Consider the following 23696-nt stretch of genomic DNA (forward strand, 5'->3'; position numbering starts at 1 on the left):
GGCACTACAGCCGCCGGTCATATACGACCATGGGCTCTTTTTATCCTACCACCAAATCTCTCCTCTTTGTATGTTATGTACCAACGCTTTTTTAATCATTTTTATTTTTCTTTATATGTATATGGGTTCTTACGTATTTTTAAATTTCTTTTAGATTTAACAACTCAAAACTTTCCGTATCTTCTTTTTATTTCTTATTTATACATATACATGTATATATACATAAGGTGAATTGCAGTATAAATATATTTTCTCGCTTATCGATACACATCTCAAGATATCAAATTACACCACTCGACCCTTATTCACAAATCATTATGAAGAGTGGCTTCATTATATATATATATATATATATATATATATATATATATATATATATATATATATATATATATATATATATATATATATATATATATAATACACAGATATAACTTGATGACAAAATCTTTTCACGCATACTTACATCCCTTTTTATATAATAATTTATATTATTTTTATATACGATAGTAATAAGTTTATCAATATGTTTTTAAATAATTAAATTTTTTTTTCCAGACGAGACACGTGGTCCATTTTTTTATTTTCACACGGTGTGCGTTGACACTGATGTCATGATTCAAGGGAGAACTTGCATGCAAATGTATAATGCAAATTACACGCGTAGCACTAGCACGAGTTGATGTAATTCGTCAATTGTACTCCGTAAAGCAAATGAAATAAAAAAAAATAATAATAATAATAAACGCTTATGAATAATGGATAATAAAAAAGCAACGAAGCTTTTATGAAGAACAGCAAGCAGGTAAATATAAGAAAGTTAACTTTAATAATTGCCAATAAAATCCTTATTACTGGCAGGTTGAGATTTTTCACGCTTACAACCTGTTTGTCATCCCCTCGAGCGACGTAAAGCTGATTAGCGGTTAATTTATTAGAAAATTAATTTTCATGCAATCGTTAATAACTGTTCTGAAATAAACAGATTTGTTATTATTAAATTCATTATAATTATAAATTTTGTAACACTGAATTGTGATAACCATTAAGGAATATTTGAAAGGTTATCAGTTATTATATAAAATGCAATATAATAGAGATTTTGTCAAGTGTCCTAATTATAAATATCTCATATAAAAGAATTTTTTTTCAATAATTTTTTCTTTTTCATTACAGATCTGTATATAGTTATACAAGTTTCAATGAAATGATTCATCAAGTTAGCCAGAGCATTCGTGCGAGACAGGATCCATCAGGAATGAAAAGAAAACAACAGAGTGGATAAAAAAATAAATAACAAAAGAGTATTAAATAAAATAAAAAAATTAAGTGAGCGAGAGCAAGAGAGGGAGATAGAGGGAGGTAAAGAATTAAATCAGTTTGTTCTTTTTTAATCCTATATTTTCTCTACACTATTTTTATTTGTTCTGTTGTATTGCTTCACTGAGTAGGCTAACCGTTATTCGGTGTGGTGTAGTGGAAGAACTTGTGCGCCACCTACGAAAGAGTTAAGACAACAGACAACAGGAACGCGAGATACCAGATTGGATACCAGATGAAGACCAAGACGAACGTGAGTTAGAGAAGTTATATAGAGCCTTAAGATGATGAGGAGGCAAGAGGCCAAGGAGAACTCTGGGTTTAGTTCTGAGCAATGAGTATAATACTCCTACTTGGTAGGAGATAGAGAGTAAAGAGAACCCTATTACTGTACCACGTGTGTACACATACCAATACTAATTCAAGATGTAACAATGAATAAGACTAAGCATCGTCAACTTGTGTACACACAACAGCACACCAACTATCATACTATCAACTATTCATGGGTAGATATATATATTTATACGTTACATACATTTGTACTTAATTTTATATAACACATGTACGTAATTACTGTGTATTGTACTACAGATATATTGTACGAGCTCACGAAAGAGTATCGGCATGGTCGCGCAAGTGGGTTTCGAGTCGAATGAAAGGATCGTTGTGCCGTACACATAACGGGTAGCCTCATCCCGACGCGGGCATAAATACACACCGAGAAGAGATCCAAAAGGAGTGTCGTATTTGTATCGCTGAGCAGACTCAAGTTGAGTTGAGCTGGGCTGAGCTGAACCAGCACACCGAGATACGACCAGAAAAAAATGAGTGAGTGAGTTAAGTTAAGGAAGAGAACGTCAGTCGCGAGGAGACAAAAAAAAGAGGACAGCCTGGCACACACGATGATGAAAGATACTATACAAGTCAACAAGGCAACAAGGGCTCCGACATACACGGCTTTATGTATGTTCTCATTGGCCTGCCTTATTCTTCTTCTTCTTCTTCTTATTCTTCTGCTTTCTCAACCCTTGCAGTGAGGAGACGGGTTACGTCACGTTGAAAAAGCTATTTGAGGTCAACACCCCGCTGAAACGCGACACGTGTAGTACTTCTTGACGGTCCCTTGCCCTGTCTCCAGCTTTCCCCATCACCTCCCGCCTCCTACCTCCTCATCCTACTTCTGTACTCAATGTTATACATTACGTCCTTTTCGTCTCACTCACCCTACAGACTACACCGTCTATGTGTTTTATTCTTTACTCGATAGTGCGCAACGACAACGACTACCCTGGCCACAAGTTTACAGCGGCCATTGCTTCTCACATTTCTACTTTATTTATCATTTATTATTATTCTACTAGTATATCACTTGTTAAGATATTTTCATTTTAATCTACAGCTATTTGCTACCCTTTTTTGCTTCTATGACAAACAAAGCAATAGGTGTATTATGTTATTGTAAGAAAAAGTTGACACACATTCTGCTGGTTGATGCAAGAGTTAATAATAAGTCGTATTCAAATCATAGAATAATTTTAATTCAATTATTTACATTATAAATTAAAATCATCGTGAATAATTACTTATTCATTAATTTTAGGCGCCAGTGATATTAAGGAAAATAACTTTATTTATAGGCAATAAATAAACTCTAAAAATAATTATCGTAATTTGGCGTTGGTTTGATCTACTCAATTTAGTAGTAATAATGGCTGTCATTGAATTGAATACTGTAATTATTAAAACGACTAACACGCCTTCACATATAATGAAGAAATATCAACTTGGACGTGTGGCGGCAAAATCCATACTACTTAAGGAGTATCAAGCGCTGTCCATATTGAATATAAAGAAGATTAGATAATAAAAATTTATTTTTTTTATTATAGTTAATTCAATCTTCATAAAATATTTATTAAAACTTTTTTTATTTGCAGATAAACTTTGATGAAAAACGTATAAAGAAACGAAAAAGAAATTCAGTAGTTATACGATACGAATTTTCAGACTATTTTGTGTGTTATAATGAGAAATCGCTTGCCAGAGTACTTCTTGCTCTTTACTACTTAAACGATTTCGCGACGTCTACTACTACTTCAAATATAATAAGATAATAACACACAGAGATTTTGAGGAGTTTTCTGATTATGGATAAATACTTAACCCAGTACAACTAAGGATTTAAGAAAATAAAATATAACAGCGGGTTTGAGAACCAAGAGACGCAAGGATACATCTTTATTAAGCGCTAAGATAAGTCTCGCGCCAACTATTGTGCAGATGTAACACGGGTAAATGGGTGTATTGAAAAGTGAGCAACCATGAAAGAAGGGATGGGCTTAGGAATCTAGCTCACGGTTCTGCATGAGTGTGATACAGCACTGGAGATCCGTGGGCGCGTGCACGCGATACCAGCCTTTGCTAAGAGTCAGCATTTATATATTTTATCCGTCTGAGCATAAGCACCAGCACCACCACCACCAGCAGCAACCACACAGAAGCCATGGGTTTATGCCAGCGTAAATATCAGCATACAGAACTTTATAATATATAATACTGGAACTAACGCTTAGCTGTTGCTGTTGCTGTTGGTTGGTCTTGCTAGAACCAAGCCCCAAGGACACTATAGAACGCAGCCAGCATAGAGAATACACAACAGAATATCAGAGAACATAAAGTTCTAAAGCGGCTAGGCGCGTAGCTAAGCCGGAGGAGTCAAATCATCGGCTCGACGCGGTTTTCCCCTTTACCCCGACCCACATCCACCCGTCTCTCCCCGAGCACACACCGATACCACTGCTTCCCACTTGGCCCCCCCACGTACGACCTCCCTTGTACTCTCGCTACTCTCCACTGTAACTGAGTGTGTGTGTATAATCACCTACACACATATCAGCCATTATACATATTATATCAGTATTTGTATTTTCATCTGTATGTGTATGTGAGACGTGTAGTGAGCCACACACCAGATCTCTCAACTCGGTTCCGTCAGCCCGTTCCGTTCGACTCCCCTCGAGGGGTCGTACAATCTTCCCCGTACCGTCGTTCTCTACATACTATCCTATGTACCTCCTATCCTCACCTCCTTTCCTCTTCTACACAATTTTTTTTTCTCGTACTCTCATTTCATTACGTTTACTCCCTCTCGCTCGTATCAGCTTCCCCTTCCAAAGATTATTTTTTTTTGTCTTCAGCTTGTTCGTCTATCCGTCGTCACGTAGTTGGTTTCATCTACGACGTTAAATTTTTTATCAATTTTATTTACTAAAAAAAGATAAAAATTATCAACAAATTCTCTCTCTACTTAAATACAAGCTTTGTAGACTCAAGAATACCCTTTTATCTCTTAGTAATTGAGTATTTACTGAATTATACGATGAATATTTAACACCAATGATTTTATTTCAGGAAGAAATTGGCGGGTTTTTTTGAATTTTCGTACGCGCCATTAATTTTAAAATTCTCCCAACTGGTCGCGGAGTTTTTTTTTTTTGCCTATTTATAAAATCAAGTGTGATAATTGACGCAAGTGAGTATTGTTTCTGGTAAATTATCTTGCGTAACTATGTAATATAATTGAAGTGATTTTTTTAAAGCTTTGTTGTTTATTTTTTAGTGATGGTCGACTTATAGGTAGTTTGCGGCTTCAAAGGCCAAGCGGCAAACAATAATTGAGTTTGATTGTCACAGCAGCACCGAAGCGCCACTACTCGCATGCCGGGATAAACGTGTCAAGGTGGCGACCACGGCACCAGAATCAGCGGTAGTTAAGTCTAGTCGTATTTGCAATTGCAATGCGCGCAAATATATCGCAAACAAGGATCGGGGAGTGTACGTTGTTTGTCACGTGTACACCAGGGAGGAAAAAAACTTCTAGAAGTACATTATTATGTTAAGAGTATGACACTTATAATAATGCTGATAATGCTATTGTAAATATAAATATTAATGGAAATGTTTTACAGGATTAAGGTAGAGGATAAAAATATTTAACATACAATATATAATTAATAATGAGCAATCAAGTCTATGGACTGTTTTATGTAATATTACTTACTGAAATGCTGATGATGTTTGATAATTCCAAGAGTACAGGATCAAGGATTACTGTAGTACGTTCTAAATTGGTACTTATATGTTTATCTATCTCTATCTATATATCTATTTATATATGTGTGTAAATATATAAAGGAACTGGTATAATGATAACAAAATTCCACGTCTGCGCCTTACGCCCGTAATTCACGTTAGCGACCATGCGGTCTCACACATATGTAATCACACTTCCCGCCACAGTATTAGTTCTTATCTTTTTTTATGTTTTTGCTTGTTCTCCATGGATTTAATTATAGAAGGGATGTGATAATTTTACGGATTAACCGTATAATTAAAAAAAACACAAGTTATTTTTACCCTGAGAAATTTTAGGCGCTTCCGGTAATTATTTACGGGGTAAAGTACCCCAGTACCAGCCCAACCCCTCGGAATTTGTTAACGAAATTACAATACTGACTGATAATTGCTTTCTTACTGGTCGAGTAAATTTATTATTAAATCAGTTGGGGTACAAGTACTATTTTTAGTAATCTCTGCACCCTTTTCATTAGATTTTAACTATCACATAAAAGGTTATAAAATTTCAATACATGTTTTAATCTATTTATAGTTCAAACATGGAAATTTTTAAATTAAAATAATTTGTTTTTATTGAAAATTATTTATAGAATTATTCTAAAAGTTTTGATTTATTTTTCCATTCGAATTTTCTCTCAGGAAACGAAAAAAGTATTTTAGTTTCAAAATTAAAAATTTATGTCTAGCTTAAGTTGAAATATTTAAAAAAGCGCCCTTAAATATGTATCTATTTATAAATTAACAGTGCATGTGGTTGAAAAATATATTCACCCGGTTAGAGCTTGGAAGCCGAGCTAATCTAAGAAATATAATAAGACTTACAGGGGAGTAAAAAAAGACCGAGACAAAAAATAACGTCACGTGTACAGTAGGGAGAGAACAAAGTACGGATAGGAACAGTAAGAAATTTAAAGTTAACTTATAGTATAGATAGGATGTGCCGGGGAGAGAATGCCATCGCGAGGGAGAATATAGAATGAGAAATACGAGAATTGTTACAAAGGTGCTATATCCATGTGCTTACAATGAATAAATAAATTTTAATAAAAATAAATTTTTTTACGCCTGTAGATGTTATTGCTTCAGGCAAGAGGGTGAAAAATAAATATTAATCCAGCTTTTAATAAATAATATACGAGCTTGTATTTTTATATTTATACATTTATTTATATTTATATATTTATATTCTAGGATAGAGCGGCGTAGTAAAAAATGTTGTCTTCTTGGTAAGATGATTCGTGATTGCGACAGAGTAGAGTCCAAGGAGAAAAAAGACCCAAGGCTTGCACGTCCCTGTTATGTAGAGAGTAGACTATCACGCATCAGGGGCAACTAAAACGAATCAGTCGAGCCTCAAGACAGAGCAAAATATAAGTGAAACTTCTCGTACAGACGTATCACCACACATCAGCAACGAGACTTTGGTACTCTGCTCTAGAGTGAAAGAGCGAGAGGTTGCTTTTAAACGGGGTGTGAATGTATCTGTATATGTGAGTATGTGAGGGGCTGCTCCTCTCTCCTCTTTACACACACATACACACACAAACATTCACGTGGAAATAAAGCCCAGATACAAATACAGATACAGCATACACCAGGAGACAGAGCAGATCAGAGTGAGCGAGAGAAAATAGATGATAAAGAGTCACGAGGGAGCAAGAAGAAACGTTAAAGAGTTCAGGGGGCGGTATTTGTATCACTATCTCTCTTCGGTTGAGTTACTTGTCTCTGTTTGACTCACGTGGTGGGTGCTCGGTTCTCTGTTCGGCGGGCAACACGGTGGTTTGGCTGAACGAGGGCGCGCGAACGGGCGGGTGTAGTCTCACTGTGTAAGCGGTGAACGTGCCGTCGAACGGAACGGCAACTCTGTTGAGCAGTACGGGCGTAGGCGAGATTCCGTCTATGCCGAGTGGTGGCGCACCACGAATTCCACACAGCCGAGGTAGCCCGAGTCTGCCCCGAAGTCTGGCTCGACTTGCTGACATGGCGTCCTAGCGCTCTGGCTCTCTACACTGGCCAACTTGTACGTCCTCGTTGACTGTAAGGCTTTGTGGACACCAACCCCACTGTACTCTGTGTGGGTTCATCAACAAGCTCTGGATATAACTTATAACATGCCAAGGTAAGTGTCATCAATCACCAACAAATTATATCATCTTTTTTTACGTGTCAATTCTATCTTGTTGTTGTTGTTGTTGTTATTGTTGATGTTGTTCTTTTTCATTTTTATAATATTATTATTTTTATTAGGGTGTTATGAAATTAATTGTTGATTAAGTTTTATTAAGTGATTAAATTAGTTGAGTGATAAATAAGAAGAAAATATGCAAATAAAGTTGGTGATATTTGAGAAACGGAGGATATAATGGGGTGGAGTATCAGCTAAAGTTGAAGCAGCACCAACATAACACAGAACAGTACGACGAGCAAGAGGAAGTCGCGAGGAGAAAGACGAGGAGGAGGATGATGATGATGATGATGATGTTCATGATGAGAAGGAGCTGGTGGTAGTACTGTGTTTTGGTGGTAGTGCGGTTATGTGCGGTAGTGATATATCATTGTATAAGTGCATACGTGTACACCCCGTAAGTTTTTATTGTCATTATTATCAGTAAAAAAAAAAAAATTCAGAGCTAATTTAAAAATTATTTTTATTTAAAAAATTAAATGAAATTGTTTTAATAAAAAAAATATAAATATTTATTTTTATCTAGACGGGTGTGTGATTGGAGTTACTGGTAGGAGTTCTCGTGCGCTCGTTCTCCGGACATCGGTGTCACGGTGCGGGCCGTATAGGGTCGTTGCCATCGGGCTTGCTTACCCTGCGCTATAGCCCACGGAATCGATATTACCGTCGACGATGACTACGACAACAGCGGACAGAGTGCTTCGCAACGGATGAATAATAAAAAGAGAGAATTTAATCACGAAACGTTAAACTGAAGAGAGATAAAAGTTTAACTGATAATGTAGAAAAGGGGCGCAAGGAACGAGGGCGTGAAGGAATAGGAAAGCGATATCTAGTACGCGAATGAGTGAGAAAGAGCGAGAAGCTATGTCCGTGGGTGTTGAGCTCACGCATGTGTTATGTATATGTAGGTACATGTGGGTATGTACTCACACATCATCATCAGCAGCAGCAGCAGCAGCAACGTTTGGTTGAAAATAATCACGCGGGTGCCTCGTAGCCTGACTCTTCATGTGTGTTTCCGCGTTTTGTTCCTCTCTAGCATAAGCGGGCGGTTTCCCTATTCTACATTTTCTATTCTACGTTGTACTATAGAGTACTAACTCGATATTTATTTTAGCATTGTATATGTACATATATACTGCCCCACATGGATGGAATTTTGTCCGCCCGCTCTTTGCTCAGCTCTGTTCCGTGTATCATATATCTAGATATTTATACACCACATACAGCATACAACGAAACATTGATACACATGTTACCTAGATATGTATATACATATACATAAAACCCTTTAAATACTGTTACAAAGGGTTATAAATAATAATCTCTTATCAATTTACTAAAAATAATATTTGACTGATAAATAACCGAGGTAGTATAATAATAATAATAATAATAACAACATAATATAATAAAAGTATGAGTATTATAAACTGAAAAAACAATTTTAAAAACGATATTTATTTTTTCAGTTTAAATGTACGAGGAGTTATCGTCTGCTGTCGCTCCTTGTACGTGGGGATTTTTAGCTGAGAGGGTTGCGTAAATATCTTACTCCTCGCTCCCTCCTTAGTAGTCCTCTCTGTCTACTGACATGTGATTCCTGTGTGTGAGTACAAGCGAAGAATTAAGAGTGTGTGTACATGTCGGTGTTGTAGCCATAGGCGCCGATACTACGCCCCAAGGCCCGGGGTGTGCTGAGTAGAACCAAGCACTCTACTCGACAAGTCAGTCCGTTCGCCGTCCATCCTCCCTCCAGACGTCTCTCCCTCCCTCGTGATCCCTCTTATGCACCCCTCCTTTTCCCCCAAGTATCCATTCACCGCAGCGACAAACTCCTTGCTCCCCTTCAGTTGGACTTTTTCCCCCGTACCACGCGGGTGCGTGATTGCTGTGCCAAGACACTGTTCCTAGATAACTTCTTCGACCGTCTTGTTCTTTTTTTTTCTTTCTTCAATTTATTTTTATTTTTTTTTTTTTTTTATCATTCGACTCAACTTTATTATTTTCAAAATCAATTTACACAATCAATTTTTTTTTGTATTGTGCTCATCAGACGTGTATGTACCGTATATTTACGTCCACCTGTATGTGTATATATTTGTACATACTATTTGTGTCAGTGTATGTTTTTACATACGTTGTCGAGTAGTGTAACTGTGCGTCTTGTTTTTTGTCCGGGTTTGTGATACAACAGGTGAGTTGGTTATCACCACAATCTTCATATTATTTTTATTTATTTTCTTTTTATACATATTAATTTATTTTATTTAAACTATAGTTTCTCAAGATTTTTTAAAAATCCCAAACATGCCAGTAACAAAGTCTTAAATATTGAGTATTGATTTTTTTTTTCGTTCCTTATCGCGGGAACTTAGGATTTTATTATCGTCGGCAGTGACGTACTTCACACGTACACATATATACACTTAAAATTAATAAAAGTGTAGAGTGAAAACCGTTGGTTGTCACTTTACTTGGAGGGCGCGCGTGCAACCGTGGATCCGAGTGAATCAACCTACTTTCAGAGAGACAAGACAAGAATTCTAACGGTTAATAACAAATTTTCCAAGTCAATCTTACGGAGTACACGTGTGTGACGTTCGAATGGAACATGACAATGCCTCTAATAATGAGCCACATTTTTCTGGTATCCTTTTTACTCATCATTTCTTTCTATTTTCAGTGACTCCAATCACGTTTTTTTTTTTTTAAATCGAATCACATAGTACCTTACATGTCCCTATACTACTTGAATCTTAAATCCTAATTAAAATTTTCCTTATATATTTTAAAATCAACTGATAAATTACTCCAGAGTATCTATTACTATCGTTTACCACTGAAGCGTATCCTAACCTCACTTTACCCACGCACCCACTCCCACGAATTACGAAATAAAATAGGCTCCACGCCCCCCAGAATAGTACAGAACATCAAGAATGAATGCTTGACAAAGAGTAGAGGGATAGTAAAAAATAAAATAATAAAAAGCTGGCGACAAGTGCGTATGGGGGCATCCAAGCGAATCCACGTCCCCACGTTTTTAAACTTATAGTTTAAACCTTTACTTTTTTTCTCACTCACTTTATACATTACTAGTAAGTAGTGAATTACTCTATACTAATAGTATATAGTACTGTACTTCATGTTTCATTACTAGTCAGTCAGTATGTACTTCCACCCATTAAAACACTCGTATGTGTAATCGTTGGTGATGTTGATGTCAGTGAGCTTTGAACACATTTACATGTGGTTTCCTGCGGGCGGATTAAAATACCGTGACGATTTTATCACAGTACCCTCAGGGGGTTGATTGTACCCACACCAACGCGTGTGAAATAAAAACCCAAGGGAGCATGCATTTACGTCATTACCTTGTACTCACAATTCAGATAGAAGAGTCTACTCGTGGTCATCAACTTTATAATAATAATTAAAAAAAAAATACACATACATATATATGTATGGTGGTGAATAGAAGGGCGACGGCTATGTATATGTTTTAAGTTGTATGGGAACACATGGGTTACATATCAGCTATAGACAGATTAGAAGGGCGTCAGGGTGAGAAGAGAGGGGGCTGAAATTTTTTCTCTCCCGCTTTCGAGCTGGTTACTAAAATACCCACGGACATACTCAGTCGTTTCGTGTCGGGGGCGGTGGCTCCTTTCAAAGTTAAGAAATTATTTTCTTCAAAGTTTTATTTTAATTTGTAACTGTTTTTTTTTTTTTTCTTTTTCTTAAACTACCTCGTTGAATATATTCAGTGGTAATTTAGTGGATAGTTGAACATTTTAATTAGTTTTAATTGCGTGAAGTTTAAAATAATACTGGATTTAACAGCAGGTTTTTATTTATTATTTGATTTATTTATTTACTCAATACGAAAAATTTTATTATTTCACCTTGCAGTTTCCAGTTATAAATATTTATTTATTTATATATTTATTACCAAATGTTATTCTTTGTACACTTGTCGTTTTTTCACCTCGTCACTGCGTCTACCTGCGCCCTTCGCGACAAGTTAGATTCTCGGTCAATTCAAAAAAGGTTTCCGGGAATACACCTGCTTATTCACTTTTTATCCTTATTCTTAATAATAATAATGATAGTACGTTTCCCGTGTTTTTACTTAATCTTACCGGGTTTTTCCCCTATCCTTGGTTCGTAAGTCTTCACGGCGACTGGGCATCAGGAAATTAATCTTTGGGGTGGAAATAATTAAGAAGTATAATTTTTTCTTTCCCGTAATTTAATTTAACTGACTCGAAGAAATTTTTTTTTCCTTTTTTCTCAAGGAAAACATTTTCCTGACGATTAATAATGAAAATTTCTGAGGAATGTGTTCTGAGTGCAAGAAAGTATCGAGTAACGGTTTAGTTGTACGAAGGAAACGAGTCAAGTCTTCTTTCCTTCCCCCCCTTCGGAGAGTTAACTTTACTCCTTACTGTTTACTGTAGTTTTTATTCTGTTCAAAGGACTGGTTCAAGAGTTGACTATTACTACTAGTCATATTAAGTATGATGAATGTTTTTCTCAAGTTTTTTCATCGCAATTGTATCAGTTGCACTTTGTAGTCGTTGTACAATTTAAAAGTTACAATTGATCGGTCGAATGTATGCAATTCCACCCACACTCAATTACGTTACCTTAGATTCAATAAATTTTATTCAATAAGAACACGATTACATAAATTCTTTAGTTCATTCCGATGCCGAGCTTGTAATGTAACAACATAACTTTTTTTTTTTTCATCAATTAATCTTTAAAATTTTTTTTCAGTTATTTACCGGTGATAAATAAAAATAAAAGGAAAGTTAAAAAATGAAAAAATGAAAATGAAGATGAAGAATATTGCTTGTTAGAAGAATTTACGTGTATTTAATTCTGATTCATCGGAATCCTAATATACAAACGAATGAAATGTGAGCTGGTCTCTTCAGGTCAACTTTTTTTCCTTTTATTTCTATCCTTGGCTTTATATTTAAAACATTTTGTTCCTTTTCTATATACTACTGATGGGAAGAAACATAGCAAAGCAAAGCAAAGGAATGAACGAAAGGGTCGAGTTCGTCGAATTGAACAACGTGACTACAAAGTGCGCAATAATGTCCTCGACAAGCGGAAGGGGTTAGAGGGGAATAGAAGGCGTCGTGAATTTCACAAGAGTGGATGCTATCATAACCCCTTGACTAACGTTATGAATCATTCTGTACTCTTGGAATGGCGTCGTGTTACTTACACTTTGTTTCATTTTAAATTGTTTATTTTTAAATTTTAATTACTTTATTGCTGTATCAACAATAACTTTTATCGTTTATTTTTTTTCTTCATATCTGTGGACACTTGGGGTGTTTTTCCGTAGTATGCAAATTTTTTTTCATCAATCAATTATTGCTAAATTTTTATCCATGAAATTTTTTTATACTCCAAAAGTCAAATTTTTAATTCAAAAAAATTATCTTACTTAATTTTTTCGGGTAAAAAATTAATTAAAAAAAAAAAAAAAAACAATTAATCAAAGTTTAAAAATAAATTACAAAAGATTTGACTTTTATGGTATAGGTTAAAGAATAAAAAACTATTACGCAACGTTCACATTGTATTAACTGACATTTAAAATTTTTTTTTTTTTTTTTTTTTTTTTAATTTACATTAAAGTCCTTTTTAATATTTCTTTAATTTATTTTTAAATTACGCGGTTCAATTAATGGGGTTGTAAATTTCTATGCAGTGTAGTGAACTTATAATAATTTAACATAAATATAAATATAAAAAATAAAAAAAAAAAATACTATGTACTGTACTGAAATGAAGGAATGCGTGTAATGGATAATCCGTTCTTGTATAATATAATAGTGTGCCAGGCTTCGCGCCCCAGTTACACTTACGACGAGAATTCGTTTCGAGGAAACCGCATAAACGTCGTGTTTAAGTACGATCAACAGGAAACTAGGAATAGAAAAGGAGTAATATAAAGATTACTCTAACTTTATTGTACTTTTTTTTAAAATTGGTATTCTAATTTTATTTTCCCAAGATAAGACACTTAAAAAGTGTCTCTTATAACGCGATACTGTTATTAGAAGCAATTGTGGAATATTTCCCCTTTAATAGCTAGGTAATTGGAGGTGCATTTGTATGAGTGTAAAAATGAAGTTGTACGGAGACAATGAGGATGATAATTTTCATTAGGGAGTATTATTATATTTTTGTATTTTTAAAAACTTTGTCTCATTAGTGTGAATTTATTTGTTTTTAGTTGCAAGATTTAAAATATTAAATAAATAATATTTAATATTGAGCAGCAAATCGGCATAGTATCGGTGTTCGAGGGAAAAAATCAGATGTTACGCCACTGTGACGGGGTCGAGGTCGAGGACAATAATCGAGGGACGCGTGTATATGTATATATAATATATGGGGAAGTGGTGGTACAAGTCCCAGTGGTTGTGAGTGTGCGGGAGAAGAGGGTGAACTGAATTTTGCATGAGGATCGCGTTGGCCATTGCGTGTTTCATGCATAACAAGAGGGACAGAGCTGAGGGAAATATACTGGAGTATAAAATATAAATTATTTCAAATAAAAATAATGAAATAAAATACAACAATAACTAAAACTGGAAAAGTAATGGAGTAAATAAAAATAACTTCTGCTATTTTTTATTGACCAGAAATAAAAACTAAAAACGCAGATAAAAGTATCCATGCAAGTTTTTGCGGTAAAAAAGAAAAAAAAACATAAATATGAATGACGTCTATTTATTCCGGGTGAGGAATAAATTAAAATGATAAATTAAAATACTGATGTATTAATATATTTATTTATTTCTTTATATAAATTTGGAGTGAAGAAGAAAGAAGACAATAGATTAAACACAGCCGAAAAATTTGAGGGCGAGAAGAGCAACTTTTATAAAGTCCAAAGTCCAGTTTTAAAATGCGGGTGGACGCCAATGGACTTTAGAGAGATTGTGAGTGGAAGTTCGTTCGGCCTGTGACGACGACGACGACGACGACGTTGAATCAGGGGAGGCAAAATGGCTCGCCAGGGAGGAAGGGTGGTAGCTGATCCGGCTTGAGAACCCGCTGGAGGGTGGAGGGCCAGGGGAGAAAGGCTCAGCTATACTCTGTCGGAGAGAGAGAGATAATCGAGAGGGGTTGCCGGCCAATCGGAGTCCAAGAGTCGTGCGTGAGTTCTTCCCGGCTCAACTCTACTCTCTTGCACTCCATCTCCGCTATACTATTTTTATTATTTATCCTTATACTGAGGATTCTGAGGAAAGGTAACTAATATCACGTGAGACCCAACCGAACCAACAGAACAAGGGGTTAAATATTTTTACTCCGAAATTTTTATATATTTTTTTTTATCACCATTTTTATTATTTTTAATTGATTTCATTGAGCAACAAGTAAACCGACACTTAAATATTTATCAGTGATTAAATATACCCTGAAGAAATAGATGACTACGTGACAATGGATATGGACAAAAGTTGCTGACACAGATATTTGTGTCTTCATAAAAGGCGATAAAAATAATAGTGGTGTCGGCGGTGTTGCTGTTGCTGTTGTTGGTGATGATGATGATGATGATGATGATGATGATGATGATGATGGTGTGGTGGCGGTGGGTCGTTGTGTTGTTTGTTGCGGGAATGCACGCATTCTAAACGAAGGTTCTAAAATGTAGGACACACGCAGCGTGCACACATTCTGACTCTGACTCTGACTGTGATGCCGCGACTACTCATTCCCCTCTTGCCGCGCTTGGTCAACACCAACCAGCGTTATCCCCGCCATTGTGCCACTATTTAACATTAATCCTCCGTTAAGTTAACTTGCTGTGCAGTATGTATGTATGTTGTAAGTATGCTGTGTGCTCTTCACCATCGATGTCCATATTATACTAACGGAACAAAAAATTATCTACCTATGTATGTTTTATGTTTTATATGTATCAGTATGGGATATGCTAATCCATGTGTGAGTTTATAAATACATCTGATCCTGTGCAATCAAACATAACACATATGATATATATATATATATATATATATATATTTAGATATAATATGGGTGTACATTGGCAGCAGATTGTTAAGCTTCAAGAGATGTATTCACTGTTTAGTTTATTTTATTTTAATTTATTGTAAGTTAACTATTGCTAGATAAATATTAATACGTAGGAGAAACTGTGGATGTATATTTATATTCATATTTATTTATGTATTGGATGTATATAATATTGTACATATGTATTCTGACGTGTGCGACACCAAGCAAATCGTTCCAAGCACATCCTGGCACTCCCCCAGTTACTCGTTGAGGGAGTGGTGTTAAGAGGGGCGCATAGATATCCGAGGCCACTCTCGAGTGCCAGGAGTAAGTTGCTGGCTCTATCAATTATATATAACACTGAACACTGCTGTATTTTGTATCAGATATATATGTACTCTACGATAATATGATACCATGTAGATACTAGTTCGTTGTATTCCCCTCGAATTTATTATTCGAGTTTTAGTTTTACTAAAAGATCCCTTTCAACTGTATTTCATCAATGTGGACCCTTTTGCTGTGCTGGTACTACATGGGTTGCTTAGTAATTTGGCCACGTAGCTGGGAAATTTAAAGCCGTATTTTTCGTCAGCCGCTGACGTTGAAATTTAGTCATCCGATGAAGCAACCCTCATTTACAATCGTTAAAGTTAAGCGGCTAAGTATTTTTAAATGTCGTTCGTTAAATATTTGAAAACAAGTCCTCGAACAATATATTGTAACTCATAACGTGCTTATCTTCTAGACAAAGTCATTTTAAATTATATCTAGTGTAATTTGTCGATAATTTGAAACTAATGGTAAATACACTTAGTTTATATCCATATTACAAAATATGTACGTCAAAAACGTCCTAAAAAAATAAAATAATTGAAACATAAAGTCTCTATTTGATCTTACGTTTCCTCTTGGCTCTTTCACAATGTCCTGAACTGGTCATTACGTAATTATTATTATTATTATTTGTACGAATAGAGTAGTATCTTCATGGTTTTGTATTTTTTATATAAACAAGAAGATTTATTGTAATTTGCAAGTGTGTGTGTGTGTGTGTGTGTGTGTGTGTGTGTGTGTGTGTGTGTGTGTGTGTGTGTGTGTGTGTGTGTGTGTGTGTGTGTGTGTGTGTAGGCTGTAAGTCTAAAAGTGATGACGCGGTAACTTTCAAGTTGATTTTTCGCCCCCGATGCGCGGGAGTCTTAAGGTAGCGCTCGCGCCAACTCTCAGGGTATTTTATTATTGTTCATAATAATGTACAGAGTTAATAGTAGAATAAGCTTTGTGTTCATTTTACATTATATATCCCGATACGAGTTGGTCGCGGCAATGCCGATTACGCAATGCGTGGCCGTGAGATTGTCCGAGTCTCGTGTCGCGTCGCCACTTTACACTCTTATTTCTGTCTTTATCTTTATCATTATTTTTCTCTTTCTTATACACACTCCTATCCTTAAGTATACATACAGCAGATAGGATAGGATAGGATAGAAGTTTTATATGACGCCCGCGACTTTGTATATATGAGTCTCCTTTTTTTACAGTGTCGTATAATAGTAAGAATATTATATCACAGTCAACACACATCTCGTCTTACATTACATTACTTACACTTACGCTCACACTCGGTTTACTTGCATGTAGTCGCTTTACTCAAGTGTCTTTACGCACACATACACGCATATGTATACTTTTATTGGTGTGTATTTGTAACATATATGCGTCAAGGAGCACCCATCTTACAAGAGGGTTCATACAATACTCTACAGCAACAAGTTTTTCTATATAATAGTCACATTCAATGTATGTAACTCTGCATATGTATTACATTACATTATAGAAGGAAAATACTCGGGGAGGCCATGAGTAATGACGCTGTCGATGATGAAGTCATCGTCGCCATAGATTAAAATTCTTAAATGCTTTTTAAAACTATATTAACAATATTTAATTTATGAAGTACAGTCGTTATTATTCATTGCAATATATTTACTTAAATTTGAATTTTGTAATTAAAAATTAATTGTAACGTGTGCGAGATTGTAAGTGTAAATATTTGAATAGCCGGTGACATTTGAAGTCATTTTTTTTTTTATAAATTCAAACGTATGTAATCCTTTAGTTTAATTTACAAAATAATCTAAAATGATTCTAGATTTTAGTTATCAGTTTATGACGTGACAAACGGAGTATTCCCCTTCTATTAAAGCAAACTGTTTGACATTTTTTTTCTTCTTTTATTTTATTATTTTTAAAAATACTCTTCTCTTTTATTCTATTCTGTTGCTGGTTAAACCTCGATGATGGCGCGGCAACGTAACCGAACCCAGTTGTGTACACTAACTTAACGACTTCAGTTTGTCCTATTTATTATTTATTTTATATGTGTTATAAAATAATAATATTTTTTTTTTTGACTTCAATATAAAAAAATTAAATTGAGTGTTAGAGAATATCAGTACAGAAAAAATATAAATAGGGAGTTAAATGTTATCCTGATTGGATGTTATGGTTGACTTTGTAAGACTTGCGTAATATATTACATCTTTTTGTGCCGGCAGGTAGACAATTTTAGTCAAGTGGGAATGCGAAGATTATTATGTGGTCGCGGTAACTAACAGCTAAGCCATATATACATATAATACCACAGGGATACAAGATATATTATATGTATAGTATAACAGCTATGCGTAAGAATGAAGATACGAGAGTAAATGTGAAAGAAGAAGGAGAGAACTAGGAAAAAGATATGTGGATAATAATATATTGGAAAGTGTACAAGCTACAGCCAAGACAGTAAAGTAAGGGCCTTGGAATAACAGCGTGCGTGAAACCAATCGTGCTTCCTCTTGCAGGTTAACGAGGTCGTTCAAGGTCGTACCTTGGTAGTCCAGTCGCAATACCCACGTGCATAATTTTATGTATTTGAATAACTGGATTAGAATTTGATTTATTTGTAAAATTTACCTAAAACAACAAATATTTTATTTTAAATTCTGTTAATACTTAAAAAAACAATTTATTTGTACAGCGTATGATAATTTTCATTAATAACTCATGAAATAATTTTAATTAATGTATACAAATTTATTACAAGCGTGTAAAACTTTTGATAGAATATTACTGACAAGTGACTAAGCAAATTAACGAGATATTTATGAGCAGAGGGATATTGCATAGTTTGTTCAGGCGACTTGTCTATTTTATTGAGTATGTATTTATATTTATATTTGTACACGCAAGGTTCAACTAGATTTAGCGTATGTAGTTGTGCGTCCGTGTGTGTGTGTGTGTGTGTGTGTGTGTGTGTGTGTGTGTGTGTGTGTGTGTGTGTGTGTGTGTGTGTGTGTGTGTGTGTGTGTGAGAGAGAGAGAGAGAGAGAGAGAGAGTTGGGATTTTTTTCTCACATACGAGATGTAAGAGGGCAAGATACGTAAAAGGAAAAGAATGAAGTCGTCTATTCAGCCTACACATTTTAACATCAGGGTCGTATAGTTTACGTCCTCCTCCGCCACCTCTTGCATTTAATTTCTTATGTGCGTCTTGGTTACTAGCCAGTTAGGTGTATGAGTAATTTTCATATATACATACTAAGTATTGGGATTGAGGATTATAATATTATAATAATGATAATCTATAAAACTACGTTTTATTGTTGTTTATGTGCCTGAAGGCGCCCACGTGTTTCTGCGTTTTAAATAAATATAATGATAATGAATAAGGAAATTTTTAAAGATGAAATATTTTTACTAAGATTGCTTATCGATAATTAATTTTACTTTATTTTATCTATTTATTAGTTAGTTTATTAAACATGTTTTTTTATTTTTTATTTCCAGATCACAAGTGAAAAATACGTGATATTTTGTGCAGCCGATGAAGATTACAGAAGGCAAATTACTTTGGAGTAACAGCCGCAGCAGCAGTAGCAGTAGAAGACGACGAAGCAATAAAAATAGTTTAAGGCCGTGGTCAGCGCGGAAGAGCGTCAGCAACGCGCAACTAAGAACCACATCTGAGATCTGATGTTAGCGGACATTAACGGTAACCTGGCGGATCTGAGAAGCGAAGCGATGACGTCGCAGAGGTTTTGTCTGCGATGGAATAACCATCAGAGCAATCTACTTTCGGTGTTTGATCAACTGCTGCATGACGAAGCTTTCGTTGATGTTACCCTGGCCGTTGAGGGCCAGTTGCTCAGGGCACATAAAATGGTGCTGTCAGCATGCAGTCCATACTTTCAGGTGAACTATTTTTATTTTATTAATATTGTTGAGTAGAAATTTTAATTTAAATCCCGGGTAAAATTTTGGAGATAAAAAAAATTAGAAGGGAATTTTTTTTTCTAGTAATAATGTGACAAAATTTTATATTTGGAGTAATTATTAAAAATATTACTTAAAAAAATTTTAAATATAAAATTAAAGATAAAAAAAATAGTAAATAATTTTTTTTTTGTAGGAAATTAAATTCTGTATAAAAAAAGGCCCTTATCAATTTTATCGTATCTCTTATCTTTTAGACGGAATTTTAGTTTAAAATCGAAATAAAAAAATTTATAGTTTAATTTATTATGTGTCGACAAATAATTAATATTTTTTTTTTTTTTTTTTGCAGGCTCTATTTACAGGGCATCCTGATAAACATCCAATAGTTATTCTGAAGGATGTTCCTTACGTGGATATGCGCAGTCTCCTGGATTTTATGTACCGCGGTGAAGTGAGCGTTGATCAAGATCGGCTTACAGCCTTTCTCAGAGTAGCCGAGTCACTAAGGATAAAGGGTTTAACCGAAGTTAATGAGGATAAATGTGATTTACCAAGCATAACGTCTTCATTACTTGGAAATCAAAACACAGTACCTCCACCCCCACCAAATTTACATAGAATAAACCAAATTGGGTCTCATCATCATCATGTTACACAGAAGAGATTCCATCATATGTCAAGTCATCCTCTGTTAGGCTCGGCACTAACTGCGCCAAAGAGAAAACGCGGGCGACCAAGGAAACTTAGTGGTTCATCTGATACGCCGATGGAGGGACAGGATATGCAATCATGCTCAACAACGGATCTTGTCCAAGGCTCTCCCGAGATGATGGAAATGAAAATGGGCATCGACTTTCAGAGTGACGCTGGTGGTAACGGCAACGCTAATAACAATAATAACAGTGGTAGCAATCACTCGGCCTCATCCGGTACACCGGGTCCTATTACCGGAAGAAAAGACGAGCCTATGGAAAATGGTGAACGGGATACACCGGAGCCAGTGACGCCTAGGATTAAACGAGAACCAGAACCGACGCCAAGTACCTCTGCGCAGGGTAAGTTTTTATTCTTTTCAATTACTCATTTTTTTTTATTTTTTTTTTTTTACAACTGCCCAGTACTCTCATTACTCTCATTACTTTTCTATCTTATTTATTTTCTTTGCTGGCTGTCACATCAACAAGATATTACGTGTTAATGAACTTTATTTAACAGTATTAATAAATTATTGTTTTATTACAGGAACAATTATTAATTATCTGGTTAATAAAATTTTATTTATACGTGTAATGTCTTCAACTGTCGGGCCAGCCTGATCAGTAATTTTTAATTATGTATACTATTTATTAATTGTTAATTAATACTGATATACATATTTTATTTTATTTTTTTTTTTTTTTTGAGATTTTATTTAAAAAACTGTAATTGCTTGTAATACGGCCTTACGCGACGAGGGACCTGTCAAATGGACCCGTGATACTTTTGGAAATTCTCATTTTCTTCTTTTCCTTCTCTCTGTTTATCATTGATCATAAATATATAAATAAGTATATTGCTGAGATTTGCTTACAGGAATAACTATAATAATTATATCTACTTGAAATAATTATTTAATAAATTTCATCGTAGATATTTAACCATTTTTATCCTTAAATCATTTGATGATATAAGGCGCCAATCGGATAAAGATTCTTATTATATAATTTAATTGTTTTCTATTTTATTATTGCGAAGGTAATCGCAATGAAGATAATTAAGTAGAAGGTTGAGATAAAAATTAAGGCACTGACGTAGATTATTTTTGCGATGTTTTTCACGGATTTCAAGTTATTTATTTATTTCTTCCCTTTTAAATACTCTGCATGACGTAGCAAGCATATTAGATAATCCATCTGAAACAAAAAAAAATTTTTTTTTATTTAAAAATTAAAAGCGGTTTTGTAAAAGCGAGCTTGCACTGACTTAAGTGAGCTCTTGTTTATTATTTTCATTTTAAATCCCCATATCCGTTTTTAAAATTACTAATAAATCAATTTTTACGTTACCAAAATAACTATTGAGAAAATAAAAATAACTTATCACTTCCTGAAACTTTTTTTAATAGATTTCTGTCGTAATTAATTATTTTATTTTTATTTTTTTTATAATTATATATCAAGAGTTTAGTTAATGAAAAATGGAGTTAAAAAAATTAAAGAAGATAACACATTGAATCCAACCAAGAGTATCACATCCCAGTACCATATATCTGGTCCATAAGACAAATCACAAACCCATGTAACACTCGGCTAATCACGCTCGGCCAATGAGCAGCGTATTAATAATAATAATTTTATTTTAAAATAACAATAACAAACAAAAATTTTTTTAATTTTAATTGCTTTATTAATTAACATTCATAAATAATTAATTTTCATTCTAAAAAAAAAAAAAAAAAAAAAAAAAAAATCAATTTCTATTTCAAATTTCTTTGCATCAATTTTAATAAATTAAATATATATTAACTGTTTTGTTTGTGTTTTTACTTTATTAATTATAAAATTAACGTTTTAAAATAAAATAGTTGTAAATTATAATAATTATAATTTTTACCCTGCATAATTAGAGAATAATAATAAAGCTTCGCTGCCATTGGCCACTGCGATGAAAAGAGGGGGTGGAGCCAGCTAGCGGTGCTTACATTTAAAACGCTGGTTAAAATATTTAAACGTTAATAATTGTTATTATAAGTAACAATAATGAATAAAATACAATAATTGTAGAGGGAAATGAAGATAATAATTAAATCAAGTGTATCACAGACCTTTTTTTTTTTAAAAAAAAAAAAAATAAAAAAAATAAAAAAATATATATGTATTTTAAAATCGTTGAAAAACTTCGCAAGACTGCACACGGGATTATTATTTTACGAAATAAAATATACAGTGTGAATGTGTCTTAAAAAATGGTTGACACACACGAACGCGATACACATGCAATGGGGGTGGACGCGTCTTGCCTCTGTTCACTGTTTCGTCGCTTCCGCCTTCTCTCTCTCCCTTTCTCTCTCTCTTTCTGTACATGAGTGCAAGAGTGTATGTATACATGCGAGTATGTCTGTACGTCATACGTCCACCACCAACGACAAATTTTTTACGTATTTTATTTTAAATTATTTATTAATTCATATTATTTACATAACAACAATAATAATATTAAAAATAATAATACTAGTAATATTTAAAAAAAAAAAAAAAATTTATAATTATGCAGTAAAACGCGAAAGAGAGAGCGAAAGAGAGAGAGAAAAGGGTTTTAGCCGAAAAAATAAATATATGTATAAATAATAATGAATAATACATTTATATATTTTATTCAAAAGTGGTAAATATGATTTTTTTTCTTGACTTAAAAAAAATAAAATTATTATATATGTACATACATATATATATTTATTAAATAAAATTGAATAAAATGATAACAATATTCATAATAATAACAATTGATAATAAGCAGAGTGGTCAAAGATTGTGAAGATTCTTTGAAAAATAGTGACACGTGATTATTTTTGTTTTTTGCACACAGGTGAGTTGAGAATTGAATCACCTTTGAAATCTGTCGTTTATTTAATATTGCGCGGGGAAGCGAGGGACTAGGGAAGGCCAGCCGTAAAAAAAAAAAAAAAAAAAAAAAAAAAAGTACTATTAATATTTTTAAAAATATAAAAAAAAAATATA

The 23696-nt window shown here is 34.1% G+C and overlaps 1 protein-coding gene across 12 annotated transcripts in view; it reads left to right on the forward strand.

The window, feature by feature from the left end:
- Positions 1 to 6640: 6640 nt before the first annotated feature.
- Ttk (zinc finger and BTB domain-containing protein ttk) overlaps positions 6641 to 23696 on the forward strand; it is a 34637-nt gene continuing 17581 nt past the window's right edge. The window contains exons 1-4 of one of the 12 annotated variants that reach the window (XM_074256822.1): positions 9393 to 9848; positions 10030 to 10301; positions 19552 to 19956; positions 20330 to 21035. In XM_074256822.1, the coding sequence (XP_074112923.1) occupies positions 19738 to 19956; positions 20330 to 21035 (925 nt within the window). In that variant the 5' untranslated portion in view covers positions 9393 to 9848; positions 10030 to 10301; positions 19552 to 19737. The other 11 variants (XM_074256820.1, XM_074256817.1, XM_074256828.1 and 8 more) reach the window with 11 other exon arrangements.

This window comes from Cotesia typhae, unplaced genomic scaffold (assembly GCF_013202065.1).
Source record: "Cotesia typhae breed Kobodo isofemale line unplaced genomic scaffold, CoteBio_Ctyphae scaffold_152, whole genome shotgun sequence".
Lineage (NCBI taxonomy): Eukaryota > Metazoa > Arthropoda > Insecta > Hymenoptera > Braconidae > Cotesia > Cotesia typhae.